The sequence below is a fragment of the Penicillium digitatum genome, chromosome 2, assembly GCF_016767815.1.
Source record: "Penicillium digitatum chromosome 2, complete sequence".
Lineage (NCBI taxonomy): Eukaryota > Fungi > Ascomycota > Eurotiomycetes > Eurotiales > Aspergillaceae > Penicillium > Penicillium digitatum.
This window is the reverse complement of record NC_089385.1, coordinates 2,367,944-2,381,344: the sequence shown is the minus strand read 5'-3', so window position 1 is coordinate 2,381,344 and position 13,401 is coordinate 2,367,944. Positions and strand designations below refer to the sequence as shown.

The window sequence follows — 13,401 nt, the reverse complement described above, 5'->3', positions numbered from 1 at the left end:
GCGATGCATTGATCGAGATTTTCCAAGATAGTCTCAGAATGTATTCTTCCTATCTGGATATCGCAAGTTGGCAAGCCATAGACCTGAGACACCTCGTCAGCTAGGCACTGTTTATCCTCGGTGGTGGCATTGCTTCCAACAAGACAACTTTATTTGCTTGCGACAAATTGGAGCTAGCGCCGCAGAAGAACAATTTTCGAGCCAATTGCTCATCGTGGAGAACCTCAAAAGGTATCTGTGAAGTGCCGCTTGAGTACCCAACCAATTGGAAGTAGGAGTTCGCAGTCGATTGACTGTGATATTGTCGCAAAACTCCCTTTCTGATGAGTAGCCTTGATCGATGGACTCTCGGGTTATGGGTGAAAGATCTGCCTGCTGGGTGTTGCTTCATTCTATCGGCCACCTATGTCATATAGATTATACTGCAGAGGAGGGTGCTCAGTCCGACGGCCAACATATGGTGATCAGTTAACATCGGTGATGACGCTTGTAAAGAAGATGATTGCTGGTGTCGTGCCATGACGTGTTCTGGCGATAGCTGAACTGCAATCACCAATAATAAAATACATATTTTTCGCTGTGACCGGTGCGGGCAAAGGAGAGAGGAACTGCATATTGCTAAATAACCTTCTGGGGGCCAAGTTGAAACCGCCGTCAACGGTGACTGCCGTCAAAATGGAACAGAACACTCTGCCCCCTCCCTGCCCACTGCCCAAATAAGCGTCACAGCTCGAGCTAAAAGAGAAGTTACAGCAAGGACATTTGCACGTTTGAGATCGATGGGGCATCCTCCGAGCGAAACCCCTATACATCAGCATTCAGTGGTTGATTTTGGAGACTCTGAAGAATGAAAGCCTGAAGAAGCAGAGTCGAACGTGTAATGGCAATGGAGTCCAAAGAAACGGCATGTTGAAAGTTGGCTTCCGGTTATCGAGTTGTGGGTTTGCGGTCACTAGCAAGGCAAAGATGAGAATACGTTGGGTCAAAAAAGCCAATCCAACTATGTTGTATATGGCAGGCCCAAATAAACAACCCCCCCCCCCCAAATTGTATGTAATCATTCACCATTCCTGCAGCCCAGAAGGGGAAGGGTGCCGAAAATTCAATCCAAGAGCAAAAATGCACTACACAGGACTTGACTATGAAAGAACTTTTATCTTTAATTCAATTGCATCGGTTTTTTTGGTATTATTCAACTGTGCCGCTTTATATAACCATGCATTGGGCCACATGCGTTAGACCCATAAACTAGGCAAGGGGATCGAGTTTTGCGAGAGGCAGAACTCCACAGCTGATGTGGAGTCATTTCGACACGTATATGATCCAAGAAGATTCTTTGCTAATGCTGGTTTCCCAGAAGACCGGTGAGATGAGCTATACCAAAAAACATTCCAAAAAAATCTAACTAGCCGAAGCCCCACCAGCACTTGTCAACAAAAAGCCCAGTGCAAAAACTAGGGCGTTTTGTGATTTTTCTCATAATTGGTCAGGCTGGAATTTAGCTCAAATGCCCTTGCAGAAAAAGGGTTTTGGTTTGGCTAAAGCTCGAGCCAAGATGATATCCATGTGGTCGGGCAAATGGCTGGGAGACGCGACGAGATGGCCGGTGATCAATTTCGTAACAGTAAGTGGGGGGCTAGGTGGCTTCCATTGTCTTCTAAGAATTGTTTGAAGTGTACTCTGTACACCCTAGTATCTTCGTACTTCGTACACTACAACCTAGTGTTTGTTGGCTATGTACGAGTTTGGAGAACCTGTCCAAATTTCACTAATAGCTCCTTTTTAATATAAACATATAATAATAAAATATATATATATACTACACACAGACAATTTAGAAGGGCAGATATGTTGCACTCTTTTTTCTAGAAACATCCTAGGGGCCAAATGATCATCAAGGACAATTTCAAAGTCATGAATACCGTTCTTGACATCCTCAAACCCAGTTTACTGTCTCGCGTGTGATCACGTGCTTTGAGACGCGGACGCGCCGCAGTGGGCAGGGTTGGGAGAACGAAATAAGAGGAAACAAACCTCTGATTCGCGTCTTTCAATGGTTTTGTCTCTTAATTTACAAGTAATCATTTGTACAATACCTTAAGGAAGCAGTTCAAATCGCGAACCTGTACTGGGCCGTGGTTGGCGCCTATCGAACGCGTCTCGGACTGTAAGCGTGCATTTCCGCGCAGGGCGGACGAGACCCTCCGCCCCAGGGCATTCCACCACCACACACCCTTTCGACCTTTTTCTTCAATGCTTCTCCTCCTTATTCCTTGACCAAATTCTTTCCTCCCACCACATCTTTTTCTCTAGGGGAGGCCGTGACGTTTTTCTCTTCTTCGAAACTCTCTAGGTTGTTCTCTGTGTTTGTATAACACGCGGAGACGCGGGTCTTCGACCTCGACTCAGGTTTTTCGTTTCGTGAGTAAGAGTGCTCGTTCGACTTCGTCCCACAATTTTACTATGGAGTCCTCTCCGTTGAAGAGCCGAGTTGGCTCGATCCTGGGCGTAAAACGGCCTGCAGCCCTACTGCCTGCCTTTGAGCCGAGCTCGTCGCCCTCCCTTCCTCGGCCTCAAAAGCGTGTAGCACGCGAACCAGATGTCTCGACGTATCCTACGCCGGTCCCGACCTCGTCGACCCACATCATGTCCTCTTCGCCTCCTCCTGGCGTCGCTGCCTCCCGACCTTCCCTCCCACGGTCCTTCTCTGCTGCCCTCGAACGCACGCCGTTGTCTGCCGTGCCTGCGATAATGTTGTCGGAGAATGGGGAGCCCACTCTGATGGGCAGATCCAGTGTCTCATGCCATCATCAGCTCGCTGCTAGTCGAATGATCTCTCGTGTTCATGTTAAGGCTACATTCAAGCCGGCTCCAAATCCATTCGATCGGGATAGGGTTGAAATCGTTTGTATGGGATGGAATGGGATAAAGATTCACTGCCAAGGGAGGAAATATGACTTGGCCAAAGGCAAGACCTTTACCTCGGACATCAAGGATGCAGATATCATGATAGATGTCCATGAGGCTCGTGTTTTAGTACAATGGCCCCGCAGTGAACGAAGAGACTGCCCTTCGACAGACTCAGAACAGACCAGTGACGAAGCAACACCAACTCAGCGACGCCAATCCCGTCGAGAGCTGCAGGAAAGTCCGCTCCTGGATCGTCAGCGTCTGGCATCGCCTGTCTCCCCTTCTCCTGCTGTTCAGAATGCCATTCCCCCATCCTCGCCGATTTTCACACCTTCTCGTTCTCGTGCCGCAGTAGTGGTGTTCGAGGATGAGCCCTCCCCATTGAAGCGTCACAACACCGTCGCTGGGGTTATTTCTCAGAGTGCCCGTCGTGCTACTGCTCTGCTCCACACTTCGCGGGCAAGCGAATTAAGTGATCTGAGTAGATCTGAAGAGTTCTCTGATAATGACGAAGAGAATGATCCCATCATCCACTCCTTCGGGCCATTTGGAGAGAACCTTCTTCCGCGTATGGCTTCTTTCCGGGCGGGTGATTCCCCCATTCAGACTGCTCGTTCTCCCCGCAGCCGGCTGCCCGTCCCGCCTCTCCAGCCTACCCGATCCCCTATACAGCCAGCCACCACCCACGAGAACAGGGAATCCGAGACCCCTGAGGCCAAGCCCCAGTACACTGATGAACGATCTGAGAGAGTCCGCAATCACGCTGCCAATCAACTCGCTTTTTCCCGACTGTCCTCCACGCCCTTCTCCACCATCTTGAATAATCTCCCACCCGCTCACTGGAAGTCTGGTCCCGAGTACCCCACCAGCCTGTCTAGGTCTGATATCCGCAAAATTCTCGAATCGACCAAGTTTATTGGCAGAGTTGCCCGCGAAGGCAAGGATGCTGCTGGCAAGCCACTAGAGAGTGAATATTACTACATTCCCGATGAGGATGATGATGTTATGCGGCGGTCTGCCGTGGTGGATGATCTTCGGAAGCCTGGCCTGCGTAACTGTCGGAAGCAACACAAGGTTAGTACCGTCCCCACGTCATCTAAACATCCATTGACATACCCGAACCCCTACTAACTTCCTTCTAGCAATACTTCTGGCGCAAGCCCAAATGAATCATTGACCGACAAAGTTCCGACTTCTTTCCGCCGTCGGATGGGCTTTCTCAGTACATATTTCCAGATTCGCATAGCGTGGCGTGAGGCATACCCTGATATTAATTCATTATTATCAACATCCTTGTTTTTTTTTGTTGTTTCTGCTTGTTTCTTATTTGCTTGTTATAGCATCGACGTGTACGATTTTCTGGTCTCCAAAAAGCGTGTGTGTATCGTTTTGGTCGGGCCTTGGATATCCCGAAGTTGGTTTCCAATGCGTCACGTTGGCTTTGGTCATTTTTGGCCCTTCATGTTTGCCCTAGAGATCAGATATTCTGATCCCGGCTTTCATGTGTTCTAGTTGTCTCTTTGGAGAGATATCTTGCCAGCTTGATTCTCAGTGTCTCCTGACACCAATCAAGTCATGTTCCCTTCGCGGACTAGATGTATCCTATTTCTGCTTTTGCCTCGTTGGTTTACCAATTTTGTCGGTTTGCTTTCCCATGGTTGAACGCACTCATGAGTTGTATGTTAGCTAGTCAATTTCAAGATATATATATATGTTCGGGCAATGTGTTACCTCCCTACCGCATCGGATGCAAGTCTTGTACACAGAATGAAACCTGATTGACAATGTAGCGTTGTATTTAGTCATGCTATAAGCATAGTGGGCTCACTTAATTAAAGGGCATTCGATTCGCCTGGATCCAAGGTGATACAGCAGATGCTCGCTGCAGAGTTTTGCCACTGTTGTCTTAATATCATGCTCATGTACAAAGATAGCCAATGAAAACCCCCACAACACTGGGCACGTTGTCGATTGATAATGTTCCTTTGTACCTTTCCATATCGCCTGTTCTACTCATAGCCTGACGTTTTCGCCACCTGCACGTCATATCCACCTCCTCCGCCCGAATGCAGATAAAAATTTCCATATACCCCATGAGATGTTCGCGTCATATGCATCATCTCTGCAAAATTTACTACAATAAAAATCAGTCAATGCCACGCCACGCATTCGGATTTTCAAACCCCCGCATCGAAGATATATATAAGGACATGCAATTGAGCTGTGAACACATTTTGGAAGATTCACAATATCATTCGGTCCTTTGCTATACCATCAGAAGTTAGCTCCAAACTAGTAGCTGACAAGCATCTTGCGCCTCTATCTCGATTTTACACCATCTATCTAAATCACTCAAAATGGCGTCAAACAGCCACAATGATAGCCACAGCCAAATCCCAAATATGGCCAATGAACACACCATCATTCTCCCCTTCAGTCATAACCGTACTCCTTCAAACGATACCGCCGATTCAGCATGTCCCAGCCGAGAGAGCAAATCTCCGCAGAAGTCATGGAAGCCGACTTTTGATCGTCAACATAGCTGGAGTAATGAAGACCGCAAGCACCAACTACAAGAACGACTGCATGGGTCGGAAAAGGGAAAGGAGATGGGGTTCTCAGAGGCGCATAGTGGGGATTAGAATGGTTTGAGACAGCATCTAGTGCTACGATGATCGTCCTTCAATGCAGGATTATATGACACTGGTGGGACCTTGGGAAGTGGGGAGGGGGGGGGGGGGGGTTGAGGGCAATGAATAATGAACTCTTAAATTGAGAATCATGAGATATGGAAATTGAGATTGAATTGGAAATTGAATAAACTATTATGAGAAAGGAGTTCCCAATAGATTAAAGTAAGATAAAAGTAACTGCGTGAAGTACAAAAAGTTATCGCACAAGTGTCGGATGGATAAATGGATAAGCAATAAAAGTCCGCTTTCCCCTCCGCTCCGCCTAGGACCTTTGGACCTTCAGGCTTTCAACCTGCTCTCCTAGCTTCTCTTCACTTCAAAGCCTTGAGCTTTGCCCTGTTCTCCTATCTTTTATTTCCCCCCAATGTGGCATTCACGTCGCTTATGCGCTTTCCTCTCGGACATTCAGAAAGGACCCCACGATTGAGCCTGTGATACACAGCCATGGATCGCCAACGTAAAAGTACAGTCAACCGCACCTCACCTTGGAGATATTGACTGACGTTTGAGTTTTTTTTGTTCTAGGGGAGCTTCGCGACCTGAATGAGCGAGCTTGGGCAGGCGAATCTGGTAAAATCCCATCAGCCTCCCTTTATGACGAAATGCCAATACAGCCCACCTTCCGGGTGATTCTAACGACGTGCAACCAGATGTATTCCCCACTAGCAAGTCCCTTGACTCGGCGCTCAAAAAGAATACTGCCTTCATCAAACGTCTACGCACCGGCATTAGTGCCTCCGCTCTTTCCACTTTCCTCGCTGACATCCGCACGCTCTCGCTCCACAAGTACCTTTCCGAGATCATTTCTGCCTGCTACGAAGGTCTGTGCAAGCTCAAAACCCCTGGAGAAATCGCCGCTGGAGTGGAGGTCGTGAGTGCGCTACACCAGCGTTTTGGACCCTGGGAATTTACACGGCAGATCGGCTGGCTGCTCGGCCGGGGACTAAGCACACCGGATAAAGCGCAGCTCAAGGCACTCAGCCAGGAGATACGGGAACGCGAAGAGAAAGACCGCCTGTCTCGGCACCGTGTTCTCCTCCGCGTCGTTACAGAGCTTTGGCTGGTCAATGTGTTGAAGACTCTCGATGATGTCGAGCGACCTGAGGAACTGGGCGCGAAGGGCAAAGAAGGTGCAGTTGGCATTGGGAACAAGCCGTCCGATGCGCCGCTGAAAGCCAAGACTCCCGTGACGGGTGCGAAGGACCAAGACAAACAGGCTGACCCGTTCCCATTGGAGGTTTTGAAGGAATTGCTCGGTCACGACCGTGATCATACAAACCTGCCCCTTGCAGTCTTGTTTGTGAAGAGTTTTAGCTGGGACATCGTCGGCTCAAAGCTTGCTGAAGATGGTAGAAAACCCGGTGAGGTGGATGGCGCTACCACGATTTCTGCCGCGGACGCACAGACTACAGAGACCAATGAGGATGCCCACTTGGAGACCGATTTGCCCCTAACTCCAGAGAAAACTCAGCAGCGGTTTAGAAGCATCTTAAGCCGGTATCTCGAAGATGTTAAGGCTCATGTGGTGAGAGATCAGAGAGCGCTGGCACAGCAAAACCGTCGCAATGCTGAAGCATACGTGAAGAGTGGTGAGATCTTTGAGGACCGCCAAGCCAATTTCGAGAAGCAATCGAAGGTCCTAGAGAAGCTTGTGGCAAATACTCAGGTGCTGTGCGAGGCTTTGGGAACCGACATGCCCGACCTAGCCGAGAAGGAACCCACCGATGCCTCTGCCAGTGGTGGTATTGGCCTTGTGAAGACCACTGATTATCTAAGAGGCCAAGGCGAGGGTGCTGGGATTTGGGAAGACGAGGAGGAGCGACGCTTCTATGAGAATCTGGTCGATCTGAAGGGCAAGGTGCCTGCGGTTTTGCTTGAGGATGGCAAAAAGAAGAAGAGCGAAGCCGAGGAGTCGGGGAAAAGGAAGCCAGATGGCGAAACCGCCGACTCTGCCGAGCCTTCAGACGAGAAGTCTGCTGCGGATGCTGATGACCAGTCAACTGCCATTGCCAGCAAGACCGTGGGTGCCCAGGTGGACTCCCTTCTTGCCAAACTTCCCGAGCTGCAAACCAAAGATCAAGTCGACCAGTTTGCCCTGGATTTCTGCTGGGTCAATTCTAAAGCGTCACGGAACAGGCTAGTCAAAGCTGTGTCGGATATCCCCAAGGGTCGCATTGATCTCTTGCCCCTGTATTCTCGCTTAGTGGCAACCCTTGGACAGTACCTGCCAGACATTCCACAAGGACTGACTACTTATCTTGATGAAGAGTTTCGAAGTCTGCAGCGGCGCAAGTCCAAGGAGTTCCTCGGTCAAGTACGCATGAGCAATGTTCGCTACCTAGCTGAATTAACCAAATTTGGTGTCGTTCCAGAACATATTATCTTCCATTGCTTCAAGGTTTCCCTTGACGAATTTTCACGCATGAACATTGAAATTATCGGCCATTTGCTGGAGAATTGTGGTCGTTACCTTCTACGCAACCCCGACTCATCACCCCGGATGGCTTCTTTCCTTGAGACCCTGAGTCGTAAGAAGACCGTGCAACATCTGGCCCAGCAGGAGAGGATGGTGATCGAAAATGCCATCTACTATGTTGACCCACCACCACGTCCAGCGATCCAGCAGAAGGAACGCACGCCTATGGAGCAGTACATCCGCCGGTTGATCTATCTTGATATGAACAAGCGGAATTACACCAAGATCTTGAAATCTATCCGCAAACTTCACTGGGAGGAGCAAGAAGTCGTCGAGATCCTGGAACGTGTGTTCAGCAAGCCCGTCAAAGTGAAGTATGGCAGCATCCACCTTTTGGCAATTCTTGTCAGTGCTTTATACCGGTACCACCAGGGTTTCGTGATTGGAATTGTCGACAACGTCCTGGAGCAGGTAACGCTTGGCCTCGAGCAGAACGATTTCAAGTTTAACCAGAAGCGTATTGCGGAAATCAAATATTTAGGTGAGCTCTACAACTACAAGATGATTGATTCCCCCGTGATCTTCGATACGTTGTACCGCCTTATCACCTTTGGCCATGAAGGTGGTACCCCGGCCCCCGGAAAGATTTGTATGCTGGACTTGCCAGACGACTACTTCCGCTTGCGCTTGGCATGCACTCTTCTCGATACATGTGGCCACTGCTTCGACCGTGGTTCTGCCAAGAAGAAATTGGATTTCTTCCTTGCTTTCTTCCAGTACTACTTATTTACCAAGGACCCGTTGCCCATGGATGTCGACTTCCTTGTCCAGGATACGTACCACTTTATCCGCCCGCAGTGGAAGATTGCCACCGATGGCGAAGAAGCAACCCGGATTTTTAGCGAGGCTGTGGCCCTGAACTACAATGTTCAGGATTCCGAGAGACCGGTTGAACCCGACGAAGAAGATGCAGATAGCAGCTCTTCTGACGAGGATCTCGAGGAGGATGCTATTCCCGAAATAGACGAAGACCAGGAATCCAGCGATGAGGCCGAAGTAGGTCCCCCATCTTTTCTCCATGAAGTACGTCCCATTAACCCGTTTTACCCGTTGAAGGCGTCTGGACCCAACCTGGAGGCAAATGACGACAGCAATAGTGAGTCCGAGGACGAACAAATTGTTGTTACCAGACAGGAAGAGGAGCGAGACCCAGTTACCGAGGCTGAATTTGATCGAGAATTCGAGAAGATGATGGCTGAGAGCATGGACTCGAGACGTTTCGAACGAAAGACTGTCTTTGATATCCCTCTTCCCATGAAGCGCCCCCGCGAGAACATGCCCAGCCCTGAGCCAATCCCGGCAGAACCAGTTGCGCCCAAAACAATGGCCTTTTCCCTGATGACGAAGAAGGGAAACAAGCAACAGGTAGGACTTTCCATTCACATCCACATTGTTCTTTCCGCAAATTGTTAATCATTTCTAGACTCGCACCATCGATCTCCCGTCGGACTCAACCTTTGCTATTGCCATGCGGAGCCAGCAACAAGCCGATCGAGAAGAACAGCAACGCATTAAGAACCTGGTCCTGAACTACGAGGCGTCGACTGAACCCGAACCCACCGAGAGTGAGCAATATCCCCTGGCTAAACGGAAGAACTTCCAACTGAGATACCCCAAAGCAGCAACCCAAGAGAAGCGCACCCCCGCTGGCCAACGAATGGACAAAGCCGGTGCGAACCGGTCCGCTTTCCGTTCCCGTAAACTCCAGCTCAGCGACGTCAATTGGTAATGAATGCTGCCACTACCTGGACCGAGGTCCACATCCCACATCTTCACTAGATACAGCAGTCACACCTTTTCCGTGAAGGTTGCCATCCCGATATGGAACAACTCTCGTCTCTGCACTGCCTAGTGTGAAAATCCCATTGGTTCAACCCAATGAGCTTATCTATGGTATACGTCGCGCACAACGCGAGTATGCAATGCCGTATGAGTATGACCTCTAGAATCCGTTCTTGCTAATGAAATCTACTCCGTCGTGGGTTCCATCGAAATGGATGCACTCCTGTTGCTGCCCGGGATCCTTCTTTCATCGCTTCGCATCTTGACCGGTGCTTGAGCTGGCCGGAGAGCTTGATGTCGCATACAGATTCCCGAATCCCGATATGGTTGCCAATCGTCAATTAACACGGCGAACGCCATCACTTTGCTACCCTCTTGTGAAGATCGTTTAACCATTCGATCAAGGGGTGAGGGGGATTAAATGGCTTGGAAAATTAAAAGAATCAGTTAGACTGGATGGATACACAAATATGAATTTCATGCCGTCTATGTATCTATTAGCCATGATCTTGCTCAGCTCAGCGAAGCAAATAACAGAATTTTGAATTTCCTTACTATGCTAAAACTCCTAGATCCTAGATCTTAGATTTGATATCCAGCCTCTAATTAATTAGTCGAGAAATTCGGTGGTAATATACATAATGCGAAGGGGCAGAACGTGACTACACCCCAGGAGCGCAAATGATTTTGACACGTTCTCACCCAGACAGGAGCAATGAACAGTGATATTGGACGTCATGCACTTTCAGCTTTTCCAAATGTAAGAAATTGATCAGCTTGTTGTTTTCAACCACGAATATCTGGCCTCGGTTCGCCACTACTGCGGTTACAATCAACGACCACTACCCTTCCGTTTCGCGTCGTTCGCACGGTCACGAGTCTCTCTGAGCAAATGATAACACCAAATCCCGATCACGAGCACTTCGTCCGTTGTATGAGTGGACGATGGCTCTGGGATAAAGAAAAACAGCTCAGGGATAGGTTTAAGGCCTTTGACGTTGCTGAGCTCCAAAGCCTCGCGGCCAAAGCCGTTCGATCAGACATCTGTATCTCTATAACAAAGCTGGCTGAGGGAGGATATAGCAAGGTCTTCCGTTTGATCGAATGATAGAAAAAGAGTGCTTACTCGTATACCAAACCTAAATGCTGGTCCAGCGTTCTATTCGACCGTATCTAAAGTCGCTACCACGGAGCTTATAAGTTTACCTTAAATCAGTCAATCGCAAGGGCAGCTATCTTATGCTCAACCTAGGCTCGAGATTTCCTTCAAATTCCCGTGCCTCGAGTCTTTGATTAGAGTGCTACATTAAATAATACCGTTAGCTCGGAACATATCATTACATTATTATAGAAGAGTATCTAGTACATAGCTTGGACTCATCTGGAACTAGCTGAGTCCGGATAAAAAAACTTTCCAATATAAGGGAGGCAGTGACTATCGAGTCAAAGATGCTTGCAGTGTCGTATTCTCAGTATGTCTAACTTGTCATTCACAAACGCGTGCGAAATCTGACCATCTCGTCAGCTTTGGCAGTTTGTATTTCGCGAGTGATGCAGTGGAAAGCGTAGTTCCAGCCCTGCTCACCTCCGGAGCTTCCTCCGAACTCAAGGAGCGAGTATACTCTATGCGGATAAAGCTAAGTAAATACATCATGTGATTCATATAGATTTAAACCACCGTCGTGAATTTTCGGGTATTCTTAACCAGGTATGATACCATTGGTTTCGACAGAGCAATCTGATATGATTTTAGTTGTTCTTTGAAGGTGCCTTCGAGATGGCCTGTTTGGGTGTATGGAAAAAGCATATACCCCGTAGAGGTCTTTTCTATGTAAAAATTAGAGACCAGGCGCTCTTGTAAAACACGAGATACAATCTCTCTGCCTGGCCCTTGATGCAAAAGCTCTAATACTGGGTACCAGTCATGATGCAACAAGTCTATTCGATTCCCCCTCCTTTTTTTTGTCCGAGGAAACAAGAGCGTGAAGCATATCAGAAAAGTAAGTTACACATTGGGAGAGAGAAAGTTTTCGGAAGAATATAGAGGAGCGCAAACCGGGGGAATGGATGTGCTGAAAGTTCGCGGAGGGGAAAATGCATCGATGGCAAGATGAAAGATGGAGAGATGGCAGAAAGGTCTATATAATACACAACTCCAATCCTAGTTCCTGATGTGTGCATTACAAGAAAGAAATCAAGCAGTAGGCTTGTCTCTAGGGGAGGGTGGCGTCAAACAGGATGCAGGGATTTGAGAATTCATGTCTAGGCCTTTGTGGCCGGGTTCTTCTCATCGGCATCATGCGCAGCCTTGGGGATGAGGAAATCACCCTCACTGTTCTCGCCTGCAGCAGCGGCGTCGGCCTTCACCTCGGCGTGGACGTCCTTGGCGCGGGCCTGCTTCTCAGTGGGGTTCGACAACGCATCCAGCTCGGCGGCAGTGGTGGAAATCTCGGGAGTAGCGGAAGCTTCGGAGGAGGCGGGAGCATCGGACTGCGGTTGGGGCTCATCGTCGTCTTCCAGCTCGGCGCCATAAACTTCGGGGTATTGCCGGAAGCAATCTTGCATTGCCCTACAAAAATCGTTAGCACAGGACCATCGCCCTCAAAACGAACAGTAAAACGTACTTAAATTTATCAATGCAGTCGATGCCCTTGGGCTCTTCCTCAGAGAAGACGAAACAGCTGAATGCAGCCTTGAAATTCTCTCCGCAAGGCCCGTGGGCCATGCCTCCAAGGCAAGGACAGTCCCAGTTGATCTCGCCGGTCTCCGGGTTGAAAGCAGCCTCCTGGCTCGCCTCCTCCTGGAGCTCCTGGGCGTTCAGATCACCTTCCAAAGCAGTAGGCTCACTCTTCTGGGACTGCGCGGCAGCTCGTTCTTGTCGAATCTTAGGAGTAATGGAATCGAGTGTCTGGGGACTGGCATCATCGCTATTTTGTTTCCGGATCGAAGAAAGGATAGAGACTAAAGCAAAACAGGAGCAGTATTAGCGATTTGCGGTTCCAGAACTCATTATTCTTGACTGCGACGGGATTGTCGCAGCTTGCAGCTTCGGAATCGAGGAACAAGGGCAACCCCAGTTTCAATCGGCGAGACGTACACTTCGGCTCTTCAGAGAAAACACTGCTCGTGTTGTAGTAGTAGACAGCACCACCAGCCAAGCCCAATCGCAAGAAAGTGTTCTTCCAGCTTCTCGACTTGGTTGGACCGGTGCTTATCAATCGCCTGTGCGCTGGTGTACGGGCTGCGACAGTAGGCGCGCGGGCGAGCGCTCGAGCAGCGGGACGAAACATAATATGCGAGAAGCGTGGGAATCAATCGAATTGACCGAGAGTTCCTCCAAGAAGGGATTGAGAGGAGGGGAGTCAGGCACCGCGGGATGGAGAAGTTGGAAAGCGATGTGGATTTTGGCCTGAGGTTGTTCTGCCCGCGTCAGCCAGTCACGTTGCAGCTCAAGTCAAGATAATCACATCGTCACCACGCAACCCTTGTGGGCTTTGATTTTCTGGTTTTGTTTACAAATTTTGGACAAGTACAGTTTGA

The 13,401-nt window shown here is 49.1% G+C and overlaps 3 protein-coding genes across 3 annotated transcripts; 2 read left to right on the top strand and 1 right to left on the bottom strand.

The window, feature by feature from the left end:
• Window positions 1–2,463: 2,463 nt before the first annotated feature.
• On the top strand, window positions 2,464–4,079 carry Pdw03_6888 (Transcription factor Tos4, putative; the record flags this gene model as incomplete). Its single annotated transcript, XM_014678962.2, has 2 exons — window positions 2,464–3,984; window positions 4,053–4,079. The coding sequence occupies 2 exons, from the start codon at window positions 2,464–2,466 to the stop codon at window positions 4,077–4,079; spliced, it is 1,548 nt and encodes a 515-aa protein (XP_014534448.2).
• Window positions 4,080–6,047: 1,968 nt separating this feature from the next.
• Window positions 6,048–9,808, top strand: Pdw03_6887 (Nonsense-mediated mRNA decay factor (Upf2), putative; the record flags this gene model as incomplete). Its single annotated transcript, XM_066101485.1, has 6 exons — window positions 6,048–6,066; window positions 6,129–6,173; window positions 6,254–9,075; window positions 9,136–9,444; window positions 9,503–9,644; window positions 9,699–9,808. The coding sequence occupies 6 exons, from the start codon at window positions 6,048–6,050 to the stop codon at window positions 9,806–9,808; spliced, it is 3,447 nt and encodes a 1,148-aa protein (XP_065956568.1).
• A 2,315-nt stretch (window positions 9,809–12,123) lies between these two features.
• On the bottom strand, window positions 12,124–13,151 carry Pdw03_6886 (Mitochondrial intermembrane space protein Mia40; the record flags this gene model as incomplete). Its single annotated transcript, XM_014678964.1, has 3 exons — window positions 12,124–12,430; window positions 12,486–12,822; window positions 12,959–13,151. 3 exons carry the CDS (start codon window positions 13,149–13,151, stop codon window positions 12,124–12,126), a joined length of 837 nt encoding a protein of 278 aa, XP_014534450.1.
• Between the last annotated feature and the right edge of the window lie 250 nt (window positions 13,152–13,401).